The sequence below is a fragment of the Mustela nivalis genome (genome assembly GCF_964662115.1).
Source record: "Mustela nivalis genome assembly, chromosome: 4".
Lineage (NCBI taxonomy): Eukaryota > Metazoa > Chordata > Mammalia > Carnivora > Mustelidae > Mustela > Mustela nivalis.
The window spans coordinates 99,730,051-99,751,534 of record NC_139023.1 but is presented as its reverse complement, the minus strand read 5'-3'; the positions used below and the strand labels follow the sequence as shown (position 1 = coordinate 99,751,534).

Below are 21,484 nucleotides of genomic sequence, written 5' to 3'. Positions count from 1 at the left end.
GGATAAGCCTGTTCTTGGGGCATCTGTGCGAGAGAGAGTGGAGTACTGGGGGCAGAGTATTGGGGTGTGGCAGTGGAATACTCATCTCAGTGTCCAGACAGCTGTAACTTGGGTAAATCACTCTGTTTTCTGGGGGCACAGTCTCCCCATCTGGACCAGAAGATGGCATTCCAGGCAGAGTACTATAAGGGCACTTGTCATACTCCATAGACCTCCATTACCTCCCTGAAGTATAGTAACAATACTGAGTAAAACAATATCAAAGTCAGCATTTCCTGAGCACTTTCTGCCTCCTACCTTTAATGCTTCCCTTCCTGATCTAATCCATTGTCACCTCACCTTAGCTGCTTGAGGTGGGGAGAGTGAACTTAGTGTCATCTCAATTTCAAGAAATGTGCCCAGGGTCACAGAGCCAGTAAGTGGTGTGATGGACATTTGAACCCAGGTCTGTCTCAGGGAGAAAGTCTATAAAACTCTCCTACACACATACACATTTATATTTTAAGCCTTGATTCTGTACATTTTGTAGTACTTCATTATCCTTTTTTAAAAGATTTTATTTATTTGAGAGAATGCACACAAGCAGTGGGGGGATAGAGGGAGAAATAGATTCCCTGCTAAACAGGGAGCCTGATGCGGGGCTCAATTCCCAGACCCTGAAATCATGACCTGAACCGAAGGCAGACACTTAATGGACTGAGCCACCAGGCACCCCTAGTTCTTCACTGTCTTAATGTGGACATTTTGGTAAACGCTTTGTTTCTGGGTTTAGATTCTTATATTATGGAACTAAAACTATTTTTACCCCCTTCTGTATCGACACTTTACATCAATATTTTCTTGAATTGTTCTGTGGCAATTGTTTGCTGACTCCCTGGTCATAATCCTCTGCTTTGCATTTCCAGGTCATTAAAACACCAATGACCAGCCAGAAGACTTATGAATCTCTGATAGACTTCACCAAAGCCTTGGGAAAGCATCCTGTTTCTTGCAAGGTAGTGTATAGGTACTTTGGGAAAGGGGTGATTTTCCTCGGAACTGACTCATTTGGGGTAGAATTCATCTGTAGAAGGATGTGAGGGCTGGGGACACTCCCATGACAGGGCTGTCTGGGGGCTGGGAAGAGCAAGCTGGGCCTCTTCTCTAGTTTGCTGGCAGGGGAGCTGGACCCAAAGCCTTGCCCGAGGCTCTCTGATAGATCCTTTGAGATCTGAGGAGAGCCAGGGCTTCAGTTGAGGAGAGTGGGTCTTGGCTTTTGTCTGTGGATGGGCTGCTATGTTTCCATAAATGGTTTATGTGGTCCCGTTGGCTTTAATTTCTGCTGGGTCTGGGGGAGCCATGGAGCCTGTGTGTCAGCGACAGCGTGGTAGACATGTGTGTCCCCAAACTGAAAACCAGCGCCTCACTTTGGGAAAGAGCGCAACAGGTTGCTAGGGAAATAATGAGAGAGGGGAAGAGCCTACTTCCCCAAGTGGGATTAATGAAGCTGTTTCTCAGGGAGTGTGGCATTATGGTTTTGTGTCTTGTTTTTCATTAAGAAGCAGGGCTCTGTGGGAAGCATGCCTCCCACCTTTCTTCCCTTCTTGCCACACTCCAGCACTCCGTTGGTGTAAGTGAAATGACCCCAGCTGCTGTCACCTGCGGTCATTCTCCTTTCGTCTCCATTGCCTCTAGCTCCTCTTTAGTCCTCCCAAGGCTCAGGACTATACTTCTGCTATACTTATACTTTTCTAAATGGGCACTTGTGCCATACTGTTAAAAAGTCTTGTAAGTGTGCATCTCTTTTTTTGACCATGCTCTTTTCTGTCACTTCTTTTCTGTGGAAAGGTCTGTTTCTGAATCCTCTGAATGAGTCCTCGGTTGGCATGGCCCCCACCCATAGGCTTGAGAGAGCAGGCTTACGTGCCTGTCCCCCCGTCCAGGAGAGTAGCCTTATTAGGGAGTCTCATTTTTTAGCACTCACTTTTGATTTGTTTAGTGGTTTTCCTTTTTAGTTTTTTTAATTTTTTTTAGTTTTTTTAAAGATTTTATTTATTTGACAGAGAGAGACACAGCAAGAGAGGGAACACAAGCAGGGGGAGTGGGAGAGGAGGAAGCAGGCTCCTGCTGAGCAGAGAGCCTGATGTGGGGCTCAATCCTAGGACCCTGGGATCATGACCTGAGCCGAAGGCAGATGCTTAATGATTGAGCCACCCAGGTACCCCTGTTTAGTGGTTTTACATTGACTGGATTTTTTTTTTTTTTTAAGTCCAATAAATAACCAGAAGTTGCACTCTCTCACTGGGTTATGCTTTGTTCATGGCAGAAAGTAGTAACGGTGTGAGAAAGAGCATCTGTGTGTAGTGAATGAAAAACTAGATAAGAAAGTGGAAATGTGGGGCAGGCAGTGATTGTCCTTAGCAGCATAATCATTCATTCACAGAGAGTGAGGGTCCCTTCTTCCATTGGAGTGGCCCCCGCAAATGCAGGAATCAGAACTCCCTGATCTCATAAAACTGCCTTGTTACATCATGTTCAGAACTCTTTCTGGGTGATACCTTCCAGCTTTTTGGGTCAGTTACTCGGGCTCTCGATGAAGTGTCCAGACAGTGTAAGGGAACCCTGAAGAACAAGGGTCAGCACACTTCCCTGCAGGGGGCCAGATAGTGTTTTCCGGTATGTGGTCTCTGCTCTAACTACTCGGCTCTGTTGTTGGGGGTGGGTGGAGCGGCGGGGGGCGGCCTAGACAGTACATGCAGGGCCCATGGCTGTGCCAAGGTGGTGGAACAGTACAGAGGCAGGCTGGGGGCTGGATTTGGCCTGTAGGATCACAGCAGACCAACACACAACATAGCAGATGATGCTGATGCACCCGGACTGTGTGTTTCTTCATAGTGAGACTTCTTGAGAACGTGGTGTGGAAAGCATGAGACCATGGACTCTGGAGCCAGCATGACTGGGATCACATCCTGGCTCTGGCACTTGTTAGCTGTGTGATCTTGGGCAAGTTACTTAACCTCTCTGGGCCTCAGTGTCCTCTTCCCCCTGGTAAAGGTAATAATAGTGCTTATCTCACAGGTTTATCATAAGGAGAAAATGGATTAATATTTATAAGGTACATAGAACAGTGCTTGGCACATAGTAAAGTAAATATAGCATATTTAATAAATGAGTATAAAAGTATAATGCATCTGGTTACATAAAGTTAAATTGCTTTATTAAGGGACTGTGTCTCTTTACGGTACAATTTACATATCAATATCGTGAGAGTACATGTCTCTCTGAATCAGCAGCAGCATTGAATATTAGCATGAGGGGGAAAAAACCCTTTTGCCAGTAATCTTATTGGCAAAATGCCATTTTATTCTAATGAGAACAACTTTGATTACTAGTGAGTTTGAATACTTCGTGAGTTTTAGCACTTTTTTGGTATTGACCTTTGTGGATATTAACTGTATAAAACTCCATGTATTCTGATTGGAGCAAACATTTTCCCCAGGGTACTTTCTGACTTCTAACCTTGTAGAAGTGTGCTTCATCTGCCCTGTCCTGAGCTTCTACAGTAAACTTTCTGAGGTTTAAAAGCACTTTGGCCCTAGTTACAAAGTCAGCATCTTTTCCTTAATACAGTTGTGGTTAAGCTGATGCAGCTGTTTTGCTCATCCCTGTGGTCCTGTGGAGCTAGGAGTAGGACATGCTTTCTGCTTGTGCAGAGTTACAGGAGGGACAAATCCAGTGGCTTTACTGCCTAGTTTACACAGCATGCAGTCAGGCTAGTTTAGACTAATGAGGGGGGCAGGCTGGCTTTCATTTGTACATTTATTGAGGGCCTAGTGTGTGTACTAGAAAGGGAACACAGGGCCCAGGGCAATAGCGAGGAGTTCTGTTTGCAGGAACATTGCAGCCTTTTGTTTAAATTCATACCATGGGGCGCCTGGGTGGCTCAGTGGGTTAAAGCCTCTGCCTTCGGCTCAGGTCATGATCTCAGGGTTCTGGGATCGAGCCCCACATCGGGCTCTCTGCTCAGCAGGGAGCCTGCTTCCTCCCTTCTCTCTCTCTGCCTCTCTCTCTGCCCACTTGTGATCTCTGTCTGTCAAATAAATAAATAAATAAATAGAGTTTTAAAAATAAATAAATAAATAAATTCATACCATTTACTTAGTGGTAATCAGCTTCATAGAAATAACACCAAAAAAAATTACCAGCCCAGCCTGCCTCACAGATTCCCCCAGAGAAACCACATCCCACAGGAGACCTCCAGGAGAGCTGATGAGCATGGTAATGATGAGGAAATCGAAAGGGGTGTGTTGTTCGGGGCAGGGGGTCATCCGGGGTGCAGGGACCTTCTGCCCTGGCACCTGTCCCCAGTTGCACTGCCTGGCACAGTGCCCTGGAGTGTGAGAACAGCCCAAGTAGCCCAAAGATGGCAGCTGGGAGTCCAGGCAGTGGCGCTCCCGTGCAGATGGTTCAGCGTGCAGATGGTGGTGCGTGCTCTTTCCAGAGCCCTGAAAGGGGTCCCGGCAGGGAGAGGGGTGAAGGGGCTACCGTTTGAGGGTTGGCCGTGTGCATAGCATCTTGTGTGTTTTCTGAGTTGTCTTCACAACTTGTGGAAATTATGACTCTCATTTCACCCGTGATGAGCCTGATTTCAGAGTGTCTCAGTGTCAGAAACTATTAGCATTCGAGCCAAGACGGCCTGCCCTCCGAGCTGCGGTCTTTCCAGTGACCTCTTTGCCTTCATCTGCCTTTATTTCAGGATTCCTGCAGTGAGGGCATCTAGGCTTGATCTTATTTCATTTTTTTAAAGCATTAGAACTGTTGGATAAATTGTCATGTACCATAGAAGTAGGGCCATGCTGGGAGTTCAAAAGAAACCTTGAGAACGCTGAGCTTTGTCAGTGCAGGTCATATGATGCAGAGAAGGGGCAGTCTGCTGACTCGCAGAAGGTCAAGTTCAGTGAAAATTCACCTGTCTTTGATTTTTCTCTCCTAAAACAGGACACTCCGGGGTTTATTGTGAACCGTCTGCTGGTGCCATACCTCATGGAAGCGGTCAGGCTGTACGAACGAGGTAGCTGTCCTGATCCGCGCTGGGGGACAGTGGGTCTTAGCTCTTGGTGCTGCTCCCTGGTTCTCAAGCAGCCCTGTGGAAGTGGTGAGGCCATGCAGGGTATAGGAGGTGCTTCTGTGCCTTTAGCTCTGTGAATCAACCTCCCTCTGGACCCCAGGACCTTTGTTGTTGTGTCCCTCTGCCCTCTGGGTTCTCTGTGAGGCCTCTGAGCTGCTGAGATGTGGCTCTGGAATGTCCCCTCTCCCCCCAAGCACCCAATTAGAGTCAGCCAGAGCAGCTGCATGACCAGCCCGGATTTATAGCCTGAATCTCTGCTTTTGATGAAAAGTTTCCTGCTTAAAATAGTAATAGTGTAAAAATCACTGGACTAAGGGACCTTTAACATCCTTAAAGTTCTGAAATTTGTGACTCTGTGATAGATGATGGGAGGTAAGTGACAAGGCTAATAGGGGACAATGACTATTTCTAAGAGCCTTCCCCATCTTACTAAGTGATGCCATGGTGATTTGATGATTTCTTTTTAACCTTAAGAATGGTATCAAATGTTTTTCTCAATACTTGTTGGTTTACAAAGAAAGATTTCCCCTGTTATAAAATTATAGAACTTGGGACATGGTCCAAGGTTATAAAATGGTGTGCATTCTCCTGCTTCCCTTCCCTACCACATTTCTGGAAAGGTAACTATCATGTCAGCTTCAAAGGCAAATAGGCCTTAATAGGACTGGATAAAAAGCAAGTGTAATTGTTTTCAATTACTTCATTCACAAATGCTCGCTCCTGAGAATGTCATTTTTGAAACAAAATATTTATACCAGCTCTTCAGAGAGATGAAAGCACATTTGCTTCCTCAAAATCTGCTTTAAATATTAAAACTTTTCTCTGTTTTATGGAAGCATTTGCCACACTTTTGCTCTAAGATCAAACCAACACTTCTGTGTTTATCTATCAACAAATATGCCTAATTACACCTCAAAGAGTGTGTGAAGCATTTTACCCTACTTTGAAAGGCAGGTGTTTTTTTTGTTTGTTTGTTATTTAGTGTAATGTTTTAGAATGTAGCATGCGGGTAATCTACTTCTTAATGTTTTTTTTCCTCACTAAAACATACTGTCACTTTGATATATTTTCGGATGCGCCTTGTATCTGATCGTAAGTGGAGAGGCGTTTTCTTGTCTTTTGCTCCCTCCCACTGGCATTGGTCGCTTTGACCTTCTTCATCAGCACCCCCACCCTGCCCTGTGAGGTGAGGCTGGATAGGGGGGGTCTGAGCCCCGGTGGACGTGTTCTTAGACACTGCCCACCGTGCTGCACAGGACAGCACGGCACTGCTCGCCCCTCTGCCTCTATCCCCACGGCTGCTTGAAGCCTGGGAGCTGGAGCATTGGCTTCGGGAGCAGCTAGGGCCATGTGTGGGGTGGGCGTGTGGCCCGGGAGGCACACTGCGGTCTGGACTCCACGAATCCTACCTCGGGCTAATTACCAGGCCCCTTTGCCCGGTCTCCACTGCCCCCCCACCCCGTTCCGGCCCGGTGAGAGGGGCGCCCACTCTCAGCGGCTTGTGGAACCGCGTCAGTTCGCCTCTGAAACCTGAACTAGTTTGGACCCTTCCTCTCCTGTCTGCCCTGCCTGTTCATTTGTCACATCGTCCGGGAGGGCGAGGAGACCCTACCTGCCGCACCTCCCCACACACGGCGAGGAAGCTCGGGGCCGGCAGCGGAGTTGTGCAGCGAAGACACTCTGACACTTGGCTTTGCCCGGCCTCTTTCTAGCTTCTCCGGGGAGCTCCTCTACGTATGACACCATCTCGGTCGGTGTGGGCCCTGGTAACACCAGCCCTGCAGACTGGGTGGTATATCAACAACAGACATTCAGATTTCTCATGGCTCCACAGGCTGGAAGCCGGGGTGCCAGATGCTGGGATTCTGGCGAGGGCCTCTTCTGGGACGCACACGGCTGCCGCCTCGTATTTTCACATGGCAGGGAGCAGAGAGGGGAAATGAGCTCTCCTGACTCTTGGAAGGGCTCGCATCCCTTCATGGGGCTCCACCCATGAGCTCATCTCATCCTGGGGGCAGGGGGTTAACATGCATTCTGGGGACGTGCACAGTTGGTCCCTCACAGAGCCTGTCAAGCTGGGCTGTGTGTGCTATGTGCAGAGCTTGATGACGTGCCACTCCGAGTAGGGGAGGCCCCTTGGGGGGCTGTGTTGGCATTAGAGCAGTCACCTCTGTCACGGCCGCTCAGGCCCCCTGGGTGACTGAGGGCCCTGCACTAGCGCTGCTGGCCAGCTCCCTGGGGCGTCTGGGGACACTGCGTCTTGTCCCCCGCCACTGCTCTCTGATGCTCTTGGCCTCTTGGCTTCTTCCTCGGGCCTGCCTTCTCAGTCCTTTGGCTTCTGGCCTCACTCTGCGTGGCTCTCACGCGTTCGTGCTGTAATGCGGGGCCCAGTGGGTGCAGTTGGTCCCCCTCATCCCGGCCGCTTTCTGTCCAGATCTTTGAGCAGGCTGGTGCCCTGTAGCAGACTGCCACACCTGTTGGAGGCCCCTTCCTGCCAGGCCCCAGGCAGCTCTTCTGGGAGGACTGGGCTGGTGGGGGCCCCCATCACGGCGTGACACGCTGCGCCCTGTCATTCCTCTGCTCAAGACCTGTTCGGTGTTTCTGTCGTAGCCCACCGGATACAGTTCCCTTCCCGGAGAAGCTGCTCTCAGCCTCCCCTCTGCCCTTGCTGCCCCTGCGCCTCTCCCTCTGCCAACGGACCTTACTCCCACTGTTATTACAAGGTCCTGTCTGATATTCCTGGGGTTCCAAGCTGGTCCTGATCTGTGTTCTTTTCCCTCTCTTTACAGCTTGACTCTCCCTCAGGGTGGTTGCTTGCCACACTCCTCCCTGTGGCAGGGCGTGTCCCTCTGTTGCTGGATACTCTGTTTTTCTTCTGGGGCCTGGGAAGTGTCTCCTCTTTATCGTGGCCCAGAGTGCCTGGACTGGCACTTAGGGAGCTGTTGATGGAGAAGGGAGTAGGGGTGCTGCCCGGTTTGTTGTTAATGCCAAGAGTGGTTGGCAGGTGGCGCTGGTGAGCCAGCCTAGGAAACAGGAAACCTGTCCGGCTGCTCCCAGCTCCCCACTGAGCAGGAGGCCTGGGGGCTCACTGAGTTAGGGGCTCTTAACTGGGGAGAGGTGGGAAGCCCCATGAACCTCCTGAAGTTGATGTGAAGTTTTGTGTTTGCGTTTTATTTGGGGCAGGTGTCCTCTTCTCAGTGAAGTGCTTGATTCTCTACAAGTTTAGGAATTATTGGTCTAAAGCACAGTGGTCTAACTCCCACATGGAACAGCAATCTGTGTGCTTTATTTCTCCCTCTTTTTGCCTCTTTTGCTCTGTATTACTGAGAATTTTTAGAGTTGCTGACTGTAACACCGCTTAGATTCTTCTTTTTTTAATTTTTTTTTAAAGATTTTATTTTTACTTATTTGAAACACAGAGAGAGAGATCACAAGTACGCAGAAGGCAGGCATAGAGAAAGAGAGAAGAAGGCAAGCTCCCCTCTGAGCAGAGAGTCCTATGCGGGCCTCAATCCCAGGACCCTGAGATCATGACCTGAGCCGAAGGCAGAGGCTTAACCCACTGAGCCACCCAGGCGCCCTTAGATCTTTTTTCTTTGATATGCTTTATCTTCATACTGTTTTTTGAAATAAAAGAGTCTTCACATGAGTCTCTGAATTTGGAATTACAGAATTGCCTCCAGGGTTCATTGTTTGTCCTTGAATATAGATTTGATGAAATGGCTTTAGGTAAGTTGGGACTGTTGTGCTACGAGATTTCTGTTCCCAGGAGCGGATATTCTAATGAAGGGAGCCATCCACAGCGAATGAAGCAGTAGATACCGTGTTAGGTTGTGACCAGTAATCTGGAGAGAGATAAAGGGAAGAGGATGGCGGGAGTCCTAGCCTGGAGTTCTTACAGTTGCTAGTTTATATGCAGGGAGAGGGTGGGGTGCTCTGATGAAGGGACACTTGAGCAGAGGCATGTGGGAAGCAAATGTCAAATGTTGGAGGAGGGAGGACCCTAGGCTCAAGGAGCAGCAGGTGCTGGGCCAGGAGAGGTGCATGCTGGGTGGTCTTTTAGCATTCTGACTCTTAACACCACAGAAGTCTCAGGGTCCAGTGAAGGCCTCTGAGCAGAATCCATTTATCAACTGCTGTGTTCTTGCTCATTTCTCCTTGGTGCATGCCTTTCCCTCTGCCTGGCATGCTCTTCCTGCCTGCCCGTCCCTTGGGATTCTCTTCATCTTCCAGGACCTGGGCCTCTGTGAGTGGGTTTTGGTGAAATGTGGGCACTGCAGTTATATCTCTCACCTTTGCCCATGCAGAGACGTGTTGGTCTTCATGAATCTTCAACAGGGGGTTGGTGAAGTTTTTGATTTACACATCTGAGTCGTCCTGCTATATCATGAGTACTTGAGTGGTGGTCTGGTGTTTCTCTGTCTCATCCTAAGTCTCTGGTGCCTGGTATGGAGCAGACATAAATAAAAGTGGAAGGAAGGAAGGATGCTACCTGAAGCTGATGTATTTGATCATTTTTGCTCTTTTTGCTTTCTTATAGCCTAAAACTCAAAATTGTGATTCTCAGCACCCCTGGTTGACAAATTGCTGAAGCACTAATAATGTCACCCATAGGAAATAATCAGTTGGTATTTTAATCACCTTCAACTGTATTTCATAGACTTTTTAAAAAATAGAGTGTGGGGGTGCCTGGGTGGTGTGATTGGTTAAGTGTCCAACTCCTGGTTTCAGCTCAGGGCAGGATCTCAGGATCATGAGACTGAGCCCCACTTCAAGCTCCGTGCTCAGCACAGAGTCTGCTTGGGATTCTCTCTCAGAGAACTTCAGACCTTCCAGAGTTCTGCTTCACTCGTGCTCTCTCTAAAGTGAATAAATAAATCTTTTAACTACACACACATACACACACACACACATATGTATATACATATATATCTGTATATACATATATATATACATACAAGTAGCTCCTATTCTTCATGTCTAAAAATCTGAAACATGTTCAGGTATAAAATTCTCTTGGAGTATTTGAACTTTTTTCTCCTTTCAATTAGCTCTGGTATAATTCACCATTTCTTTATATTTTGGAACAAAATTCTACATAAAATAAGCTTGTTATAGACTATTCCCATTCCTCATTTTGGAGAAAAGGAACCAGGTTGTCTGAGAGACTTCTTGTGGCCCGAGGACCATAAGAGTGAAGGGTAAAATTCCAAGGAAAAAGCACATTGGCTTTTATCCTAGTCTACGAAACTCAAACTTGAGTGGCAATTCTAAATCAGATTTGGGCTTCTTTTTGAACTTTATCTTGACTAAAGGGTTGATGGGAGTGGAATTCCAGAGGAATACTCATTACTTGTAAAACCAAGAATGCTGGAAAAGTAAAACATGCATAATAATACATATAAAAATACAAAGGTTTGTTCTTTCCTGTTTTAAAAAGGTCCTGTTTATCAGTAAAAATGATGCTCTAAGCTTTAAGTGATGTTGGGAAATCCCAGTCCATTAAAAATAACTAATGTTTCCAGGCCACCAGGGCCTTCTCCCTGCGTCAGCACCGTAGCAGTGCTCTCGAATGGACCTTGCAGAACAGCTTGGCGGAATGGCTTTGGAAATCTTGTGGTGGGTTTGGCGGGTACCTCTGTGATGAAATCTTACCAGTGCCAGAAATCCTGACTTTGGATGTTTTTTGAATGTGCAAATTTGCAAAACTGACTTCTGGGGTTATCAGTGTGACAAGGAGAACCGTGGGAAATACAGTGATGGCTCAGTGCTGCCCTCTTGTCCTCAGGTGATGCATCCAAGGAGGACATCGATACTTCCATGAAGCTGGGAGCTGGTTACCCCATGGGCCCATTTGAGCTTCTCGATTACGTGGGGCTGGATACTGTGAAGTTCATCTTGGATGGTAGGAATTGGACTTCTCTCTTATCTTTCTGTAATGCAGTTAAGGTAGTCTCTTTTGACTGTGAATTACAGTGCCTATTCACAGCCGTAACTTCAGACCTTCCAGAGTTCTTTCCCACCAACTTAAAGATTCAAGTTAAAAGATGGCAGGAAAAGGAAAAATGTGCTTGCCAGCATCTCCTCACAGGGTAGCTTATTTTTAAAACTTTTCATCTTGAAACAATTATAGATTCAGAGGAAGTTTCAAATATGGCACTGACCGGTTCCGTGTACCCCTTCCCCGGTTTCCGCTAATGGTTCTGTGGGATAGGATCGCACTGGAAGCGGATATTGGTACACTGTGTCTTTCCATCATAAATGCTCATCTGTGTGACCTCCACTTCTGTGGAGCTCTAACCTCCTTTAAAGACAATGATAGATCTATTTAGTGGCTCTGAAGACGGTAAAGATAATTATGAAAACTGGTCTCCTTAAGTTTAGTGTAGCTCCTGCTCCCACCTCTCATGAAGAATACCCAAGTATTTGTGGGGAACAAAGAGGGTTCTAAGTGAAGCGTGAACTTTTGGATTTAATGAGCCTGCCAGATCCCAGTGGCAGCAAATCCCAGTTTTTAACATGTACTCCAGAAGTCGTTTCGTGGTGCCACTGAGGAGTCCAGGGGGCAGAGTCACTGGTTCTGTGTTTGTCCCTGGGCTGTGGGTATCAGGCATTTCCAGGAGGAGACTGCGTGAGTGGCGGGGCCACGTGAAGCCAGCTGTGACAGCCACGGTTTGTCCAGCTGTGTCCTCCCAGTGGCCTCCTGCCTCTGCCACAAGCAGAGCAGGGCCCCTTCTCCCAAGCTCCAGCCCCTGCCTTGCCCTAGGGATGCTGAGGTGTCAAAATAATCCCAGCGCTCCATCCTAAGCCCTTTTTCCCTCCTCTCAATAGGATGGTATGAAATAGATCCAAAGAACCCCTTGTTTCAGCCTGTCCCGTCCTTGAAGAAGCTGGTATCGGAGAACAAGCTGGGCAAGAAGACTGGCGAAGGTTATTACAAGTACAAGTGAGGCTCACCTTGTCTGGCTCCGGGAGGAAGCCCCGGAGGCACGTGCCAGCAGCTCCCCCAAGTGCCCACGGGAATGTTCTGTGGTCAGACGTTCCCTCACACAGCACAGTCTGTTCGATGTGCATTTTGATTATAATCTAGCTGACGTAATTATTTACACTACTTGTCGTAATGGCAGATTCCACCATTGAGAACTGATTTCCCTTTTTCAGTCTGTTCATTTCTGTGTATTTTCTGAAAAGCTTTACACCCTCAGTGCCTTGGAGCAAACCTTACCATTTCTGTCAAGAAGTGCCCAGATTCCCTCACTTGTGGAGGGGCCGGCACTTGCTCTGGGTGCTGCTGTGTTGGGTGTTCCCGCGTGGGAGCGTGAGGAGCTGCCGGTGGCGTGGCTAGGAGGTGCCGCCGTGAGCAGCACCCGCACCTGGCCTGGCCGAGAACAGTTGCTCCCCGCAGCTGCAAGCCTTACCGTGTATTTGGGGCACAACCTGAGACGTCATGTCTTTACCCATCTCGGGCTGTCGGTGGGCCTGTCTCCAAGTGCTTGGTTTGCGGGAAGAGGTTTCATTCACATCCAGAATCTCAGTGATGATGGTCTGTCTGTCTGTCTCTATCTTTTCCCCATGAGAAATCATTGCAACAGACTGCCTGTAAATTGATTTTAATAAAATGCAATCTTTTAATCTGTGAAAATCTGAACTGAAATAAACGTGTGTAATTTAAAATTGTAACATGCTTGAATGGTTACAGAAGTAAAGGTTGGTGATTTAGTCAAAAGCCTTGCCCCATCTTCTTTGGCCTCTTATAATTTTTTTAAAAAAGATTTTATTTATCTATTTGTCAGAGCACAAGTAGGGGGAGGGTCAGAGGGAGAGGCAGAACTCCCCCCTTCCCCACCTCATTGAGCAGGTAGCCCAGTGCGGGACTCGATGCCAGGACTCCAGGATCATGACCTGAGCCTAAGGCAATGGCTTAACCGAGTGACCTCCCCCACGCCCCTGTTGTTATTTTCATACCGCCACAGCGGCAGTAGGCGTTTCGGTGGGGCCGGCCTGCCACTGTCACTCCGTAGACTTTTTACCAGTAAAGCAGTAGTAAGGGCACAGAAAACAATTTTTAAGGAGCATCTGTTTCTTCTTTGCCAACAAAGAGAAATAGTGTAACATAAGCTTCTTTTCATCATGGAGTTGAGAAAGTGTCTTCCAAGATAGAAATTTGAAGCAGGAAAGACATCAGAGACCCTCAAGTCCAGCAGCCCCAGTAACAGTGCTTAAGGGACGCGCCGAGGTCACAGAACTGTGTCAGAGCAAAATAGCACGTCTGAAAATCTCAAATCCAGACATTTCACACAGGGCCGTCCCCAACACGGCTTGTTTGGTGTCCTGGGTCACAGTTCTCATGGTTGAGAGATTCCCACCCCCCCACCCCTGTGTCATGGTCTGGTTAACCCTTTTCCTGACTCTATAGCATCACGGGAAAATAATACGGTACATTTCTACCCACGTAGAGCCGGGCTTAGGAAACTTTTAGGGTATTCTTATAAAACATTTCCTAACGAAAGAAAGGAAGCACCTGTGACACCACCACCGTTGCAGTACCCAGTCCCCTGTGGTTGCACAGGGCCCTGCTGTGCTTGGGCTGCTGCTTGACCTCGGCCAGGAGCCCTAACTTCCTTCCCGCTCTGACGGCAGGGCCGGGCCCAGGCACTGGGGCGCTCACCCCGGGAGCTGCAGGGCTCGCTCCGGACGGTGGAGTTCCCGGAGAGCAAGAACTCCCGATGCGACTGCTGCCCTGCAGGGATGTCTCTTCCTAGCCTAGGTGTTTAAATGCACTTCTAGACTACCGAAAAGTCCGCAGGCTTGGCCTCCGCTACCTCCACCATGCTTGGGGCCAGGCAGGAGTGTGAACATCTGTCGCCCCTGGCAGGCAGGGCCGCTGTCCCATTCCGGTGCGCCCTGGTCTCTGCGTCCCCCGCAGGCTGGGTCGCTGCCCAGCCGGACCTGCTCAGGTCTCTGCTTCCTGGGGTGCACCCATGCTTAAAGACTGGGCCTCGGCAGGGGCCTCGGGGGCTGCTCGGTGGCCCTTGTGCGGGAGAGGGCGAGTCTGGCTGGAGCCACCGGCCCTGGCCCTTCCTCCACACAGCAAGCGGGGACCTCTGCTGGAATCTGGAAAGGAACCACCAGGCTTTCAGTCAAGAGGATACTTATTTCCCCCTCTCTCCTGTCGTCCCTCCTAGTGATCCTTTTATTCCTAGAAGAGAAAGTAACAACTGAGAGGAGAAAGAAAACGCACCCTGGGTGAAATGGCTCACCAGGAAAAGCGTCTGAGCTCTGAGCTGAGCCATCCGCCTGGCTCGGCGTTCCATCCAGCAGGATGGGGGTCTCTGAAGCACCGCTTCCGTGCTTCTCGAAGAAGTCTTTGTAAAGTCGAAGCCGTGGCCCTTTAATGTCTGTAAGATTCACTGTTCATGGAGGGGAGGGTGGTTGGATCTTGACACGTCCTAAGGTGTATGTCCCGTCTGGGACTGTTCGATGGTGAGGCCAGGGGGCGGGGGTGGGTGGTAAGGGGGGACCGGCTCTTGGAGCTAAGAAACTTCTGTACTTTATCCCAGTGGTACAAAATGAGGGCCCTTTGGGTGCCAGGGTGCGGTGATTTCTCTGGCTGGGTCCCACATCAGCTTGAAGCCCACTGGAGGAGGCCCAGTCGCTCGCCGCAGGACAGCATCACGCGGCTCCCTGAGCTCCGGCTCAGACACCGTGTGCGCTGTGTGCTTCCTCTCTCGGTTTGCAAGCTACACTTCCCACACGTTCATGAACAACCTTTCGTCTCGTCTCACCTCGATTTCAGCCCCCATAACATTTCAACCTAGGGAACCAATTAAGTCTATCTAAAAGTACAGGGTGTGGCTACTTCCTTGTAATTTTGTGGGGCTCATTTTCTTCTTGGAAATAGGCATTGATGCTACATAAATAGTAATCGGAAAAACACTTCGAACAATGGAAGCAGTGCTATATTCTCAACACATTTGGTTGTGTAAATTATATTTTTTTAAAATTGGTCGATGGGGGCGCCTGAGTGCTCAGTCGTTGGGTGTCTGCCTTCGGCCATGAGCCCGGAGTCATGGAATCGGGCCCCACATGGGGCTCCCTGCTCAGCAGGGAGCCTGCTTTTCCCTCTCCCTCTGTCCCTCCCCATGCTTGTGTGTGCTCACTCTATGTATGTATGTATGTATGTATGTATGTATGTATGTATGTATGAAAAGAAAAAAATTGGTCAGTGGCAGAACAAATTTCAGTTCCGGAAAGAAACTGCTCCCCCCACACATACTAATTCTATTTGGCGTTTTATTTAGAATCACCAGCCGTATTTGTTGCAGAATTAATCAGCATAAATGATGAGTGGCATGGGCTTTGGGGTTAAACATACTTGGGTTCTAGTGCTGTGCACCACCACTCTGTGTAACCTGGTGGTGGGGGGAGCTGTTTGTCCCCTGGGGGTCTCGAGTAGGATGGACGAAGTGACAGAACCCATCTGGGGAGGTTGGGTTGATGGATTAAAAATGGTGAGCACCCCGCCAGCCAATTAGGCTACTTGTGCCCCACCTCCCTCCTCTCTGACCCATCTGGAAGGGAATATTCCTGAAAACCTATTGGCTTGCAGAGTCCCAAACCCTTTACACCTGGGGGGAGAGGGCTGAAGATTGAGAACAGGCCCCCGTCTCATAAAAGAGCCTTGGCAGTTAGGCTGTTGGGCCGCCTGGGTAAAAAGACAAGGGCCAGAGCCTCATACTCCGCCCTCAGCCGCCCCGGGGAGCCTTTCCAGGCCCCGGAGAGGTGCTGGTCCCCCCTGTGAGGGAGGTGGGAGCGCGTGGGGAGGCGACTACCGCTCAGGTAAGTTCCGTTTTATCAAATAAGCGACAGACTGCTGCTGACAGAAGACCCCAGGAAAAAAGCAAGTGCTCAGAAGAGATGTGTCCAAGGTTCTAACGTGTATGGTAGAGAAATAGTGGTGTACAAACAGGAGAAAACTTCAACTCCATTTTATCCTAATGTGGTTTGTCCAGGCAGAACCCCTTTGCAGGCCAGAGAACGAGGCAGGCCGTGTGTCTCACCACCCACAGCTGTTGCAGAACGAATCCATATAAATGATGATTACCCTGGGTTTGGGGGTTAAGCAGGCTTGGGTTCTGGGGCTCAGCTCCACGGAGCTTCTGTCACCTGAGTGTGGTGGGCATTTGTTTTCTGGGTGTCTCTTAGCGTGACACCTCAGCCTCATTTCTGTAGATGCACTTACCGGAATGTTCCACCAGAAAATGTCGGCTGTTCTTGGGCAGGTGGGTATTAATTAGGAAGGAAAGCCCAGAATGGGAAATGCTTCCTGCTACTTCCTTGTCAACAGCCACTGGACTCCGAAATCCCAGGTTGAGAAGCCAGGAAACCCAGAAGTCTCCAAAACGAGGAGTGGAGGGAAGAAGTCCGTGTGTGAATGAAATATCTGCTTGGGGCAGTTTGAAGGTCTGAGCCCCCAGACCTCCTTCCGGAGCTATGTGGGGGTTTTGGCGTATACTTGTGGGAAGGTAGATTTCCAGAACCTTCCGGCCTCCGTGTTTAAGCTCTAGAGAAGGGCGAGGGTGCAAGCTAGCGTGCCCTCCTCTACATGGAGCTGTGGTGGGCTGGGCAGGCCGAGCAGGAAGCCACTGCCCTGTGGTGCCCAGTACCCACTTGCTCCCCACTTCCCCTGCTCCCCCCACCATAGTTTCCCCCGTGGGAGAACAGGCCGTCTCCCCTCCGCCGTGGCAACAGGTGAGACGTCCTCCCTTACCTGGCATCAAGTGGGGGTGTGCGGCTCAGGGAAGGGAAACAGCAGAGAGCGGTCCTTCCCTGTGAAGTCCATGCGGCCGGCACCAGCTGACCCTATCCGCACTCGCGGCCCCGGCCGAGAGCCAAGGGCATGTGCACGGGCTCTGGGGACACCTGCTCCCTTTTAGCACCCCGTCTCCGGGTGGATTCGTCCAGGCGCTGGCACCCGGCTCTCGCGTCCTAGGCCCGTGGTAGGTCTCTTCGTGCTTGTATCTTTATTTTCTCTGTTGTCCTTGTGAAGTCTTGTGCGTGTTAGGGGTTGACTTTTGCTGGGAGGGAGAACGAGTTTATAGGGCCCTTTTACTAAATTCACGGCTAATCCCGAATGTCGGGAGGCCAGTAAGGGACAGCAGACCTCCCTCCAGAGTCTTCCAGTCTGCAGGCTCCCGACCCCCTCCAAAATGAACCACAGCCTCCTTGGGCCTCTGTGTTCCTGGGTCTCTGATTTACCCCCTTGAACTCCCCCAGCCTGCAGGACAGATGGTGGGGTAGGGTGGAAAGCCTGAAGGAGGAAATAGAGACTGCCATCCTAAAGTCTCAATAAAGTTGGAGTGGCTGTGATATTGAGGGTGGAATTCAGGTGGAAAGCTCCTGGAAACAGGCCCACTTCTGCAAGGGCTGCCTGAACGGTTTGGTCCCCTTGGACTGGGCACCAAGGAGAGAAGAGTCCCAGCTCACTGGAGTCTTAGAACTGGGAGCCTACCGCAGGCCTAGGCCACGACGCTGGTGTATGAGAAAGTGATGGGGGCTGTTCAGGCACTTCGGGGCTTTTGTATGCCCTTGCGTGAGCACCGAGGGGCCTCTCCAGAGCAGGGCATGGAGGGCAAGCTCGATTTTAAAACTCCGTTACCCCTTCTGCATTTGAGCTGACTGGAAAGACCTGTGACAACAGGGATGCTTGGCTGGCTTGGTGGTGAAGTGTGTGACTCTTCGTCTCTGGGTTGTTTTAGCCCCACATTGGGTGTAGAGATTAAAAATAAAGTCTTAAAAAAAAAAAAAAAGACCTGGGAGTGTCTGGGTGGCTCAGTCAGTGAAGCATCTGCCTTCAGCTCAGGTCATGATCCCAGGGTCCTGGGGTCGAGCCCCATGTCCCTCAGCGGGGAGTCTGTTTCTCCCTCTGCCCTTCCACTGGCTCATGTGTACGCGTGCTCTCGCTCTCTCTCAAATAAATAAAACCTGGAAAAAAAAAAAAAAACCTGTAACAACAGCCCAATTTGTAGGACTCCATTTTACTTTGGTTGCTTCATGCCTTCTATGGTAGAAAATATCATTACAGTATAGAACATAATTCAGTGATTCCATGAGTTCAAATATGGAGACAAGCTGAAGATGGAGAAAAGAAAAGTGACTCATCTATGAATTCCACTGTGACCACAAAGGAAAAACAGTTGTGCGAGTCCGTCTGCTACTTGGATGCAGTATTCTCATTCCATCTGGCAAATGATACATGCCCTACCGATTTCCTCCACACATCTAATGGGGAGCAGAAACTCAGTATAGCCCGTAACATCTCCAGCTATGATAGATTGAGAGAGATTGAATGAACACATCAGAGCAGATGACCCAGTACGATCCAGATTCTGCCCTTTGGGTAGAAGTATTTTGTTGATCTTTGGTCCAAAACAGATTGGTTAGTCCTGATTACCAACTGCTTCCGTGAGCAGAAGATCTAATGTTCATATGCTCTATGGCTACAGGTGATCCGAGAACAACACGCTTCATACCAGACAAAATATGTTTAATAAATTCTAAGCCCATTCAAAGGGAAATGCATTTGTGAGTCATTTCCTGTGTGCGGGCCAGGTGGCGCTCTCATTTCCCACTCCCTGTAGCCCGTGGGGGTCTGTGATCTCGCTATTCAGCCCAGGAGGAAGCGTGTTCGCAGGGGTCAAGTGCACAGTACCCAGCAGCACTGGGAGGGGACGCTGTTCCCCTCTGTGGGACTCCAAGCTCGGGCTTTCCCCACCGGGCCCCCTCTGTCCTGGTGGAAGACCCTGTTTCCTTGCCTTGGGTGCAGCCCCAGCTGACCACCTCGAGCTGCCGGAACACTTGGCAGTTGTCAACAGGGACTTTCCCAGTTAAAACCCCCCTTCTCAGGGCAACCTTTGAGCTGCCACCTCTGTGTTTTGCCTAAGGGGGCCCCTGATGGTCACCATGTCCTCCATTTCCCTTCGTTAACTCCTTGGAGAAGGTTACAAGGAGTGACCCAGACATTAAATGATCACACAGATCCATGCGTGTTTACAGCTGAGAACAAATGGAAGGGGCAAAAAAGAACTTTTTTTCAAAGTCTTTTAAAGTTTTTTAAAGTCCAGATTACCACTCAGGGAGAGGATGCTTGTATGTGAGAGCAGGAGAACACTTAGAGATGCTGAACAATCTTAGTGGAAAACCTTTTCTCTAGGGTCTTGCCCATTGGCAGGTGCTCAGGAAGAGTGTATTTCAGTGGGCACATCGATCATTGCTTTTTCACACCAGGTCATCACTGCCGCCCACGGGTCTGCTGACGATACCCACCATTCGCATTGTTTCCTCAAGTGTAAGTCAACAGCAAGTTTTCACTTGAGTTCTTCAACTCCGACGAAAAGTTATTAATTCTGTTTTACCTACCACATAAAGCTTTCACTTCAGTTGATTCGTGTCTGCAATGTTTATTCCAAGTAGTAGCTCTTGCACGCCCACCCATCTGCTCTCCATTCCAACGACTCCTGGTTGCGGAGCGAGGTCATGCAGGTCTTCCCAGTAAAGCACTGTGCAAGTTTGGAACCGCTGCTTCCAAAACGGTACCTGCTAAGCCGTGGCCCACCTGCCAAGGATCTTCTTTTGCCCACAATACATTTAGAATCACATCTTTCTATTCCAATTAAGATGCTCATGTGTATGGGGTGTATGGTGGCTCAGTCAGTAAGCGTCTGCCTTCGGCTTGGGTCATGATCCCAGGGTCCTGGGATCGAGCCCTGTGTTGGGCTCCCTGCTAACAGGAAGCCTGCTTCTCCCTCTCACTCTCCCCTTGTTTGTGTTCCCTCTCTTGCTCTGTCTCTGTCAAAAAAAAAAAAAAAAAGAAAATGCCCAGCTGTAGTGAAACTACTCAGTTTCTACTAAAAAACAGCTTATATTTTTGCATACGTATGTATACCTAGAACTTAGCTGGGGTTTTTTGAAGTATAATTACATATAACAGATTATTGGTGTATGTATAATATAGTGATTTGATATTTGTAGATAATGTGATCACCAAAAGCCCAGTTCACATCACCATCCCCATAGTTGCAAAAGTTTTCTTTTATGGAACTTTTAAGATTCTCTTAGTAACTTTCAAATATGCCCTGCAGTATTATTAACGGCAGTCACTGTGCTGTACATTGCATCCCCAGAACTTACCTAAAGATTTTATGTATTAGCACAAGCAGGGAGAGTGGCAGGTGGAGGGAGAGAGAGAGGCAGACTCCCCGCTGAGCAGGGAGCGCGATGCGGAACTCGATCTCAGGACCCCGGGATCATGACCCGAGCCCAAGCTTCACTGACTGAGCCACCCGAGCTCGCTGTGCTCCCTGTCCCAGCCTTATTTTATTACTGGAATTTTGTACCTTTTGACACTCTTCACCCATTATTGCCAACACCCCGTCTACCCACCTCCCCATCCTCAGGCAACCCCCCGATCTGTCCTCTGTATCTGTAAGCTCTTGGTTTTCTTTGAGATTCCACATCTAAGTGAGATCATGCAGTATTTGTCTCTGGTGGACTTACATCAGGTGGCATAATACCGTCACAGGTTCTACCCATGTTGTTGGAGATGTTAGGATTTCATTTTGTCTTCGGGTTGAATAGTATTCCATTGTGTACGTTATACCCTATTTTCTTTATGCATTTCTCCATCGGTGGATATTCTGATTGCTTTCATATCTTGGTGACTGTAAAGGGTGCTGCAATGAATATGGGGGTGCATGTATTTTTTTGAATTAGTGTTTTTGTTGTCTTTGGATAAGTACCCAGAAATGGAACTGCTCGGTCCAATATGGTAGTTCTTTTAATTTTTTGAGGAACTTCCACACGGTTTTCCACAGTGTCTGCCCCCGTTTACATTCCCATCAACAGTGCATGAGGGCTCCACACTCTTCCCACATGTGATTTCTTGTCTTTTTGTTACCAGCCATTCCACCAGGTGGGAGGTGGTATCTTTGTGGTTTGATTTGCATTTCCCTGATGACTAATGATATAGAGCATCTTGTCATGGACCTGTTGGCCATTTGTTTGTCTTCTTTGGAAAATGCCTGTTTGGATACTCTGTTTTTTTTTTTAAATCAGAGTGGTCCCCCACCCCCATGGAGTTGTAGGAGTTCTTTATATAGTTTGGCTATTAACCCTTTATAAGAACTCTGAAATTACGTTTCATGGGGCAGCTCTTGACATTCCTTAGGTTTTTATGTATGGAAAATGATATCCTGTGGCAGAAGTGGTAAATGTAATTTGTAGAACAACTACTATGTCATGTGGAACATTTAAGTTTCTCTTTTCTGTCAGAACCATGCATTACTCCCTCCAGATTTTTCTCCTTTAAAAGGAAAGCCA

At 48.8% G+C, this 21,484-nt stretch overlaps 1 protein-coding gene across 1 annotated transcript in view; it reads left to right on the top strand.

Moving 5' to 3' along the window:
- The window catches only part of HADH (hydroxyacyl-CoA dehydrogenase), a 47,572-nt gene extending 34,739 nt beyond the window's left edge, over positions 1-12,833 (top strand). Inside the window, exons 5-8 of the mRNA XM_082728579.1 lie at positions 906-995; positions 4,978-5,050; positions 10,896-11,012; positions 11,939-12,833. Coding sequence (XP_082584705.1) covers positions 906-995; positions 4,978-5,050; positions 10,896-11,012; positions 11,939-12,057 — 399 coding nt within the window. The 3' untranslated portion in view covers positions 12,058-12,833. The remainder of the gene's footprint in view (positions 1-905; positions 996-4,977; positions 5,051-10,895; positions 11,013-11,938) is intronic.
- Positions 12,834-21,484: the final 8,651 nt, after the last annotated feature.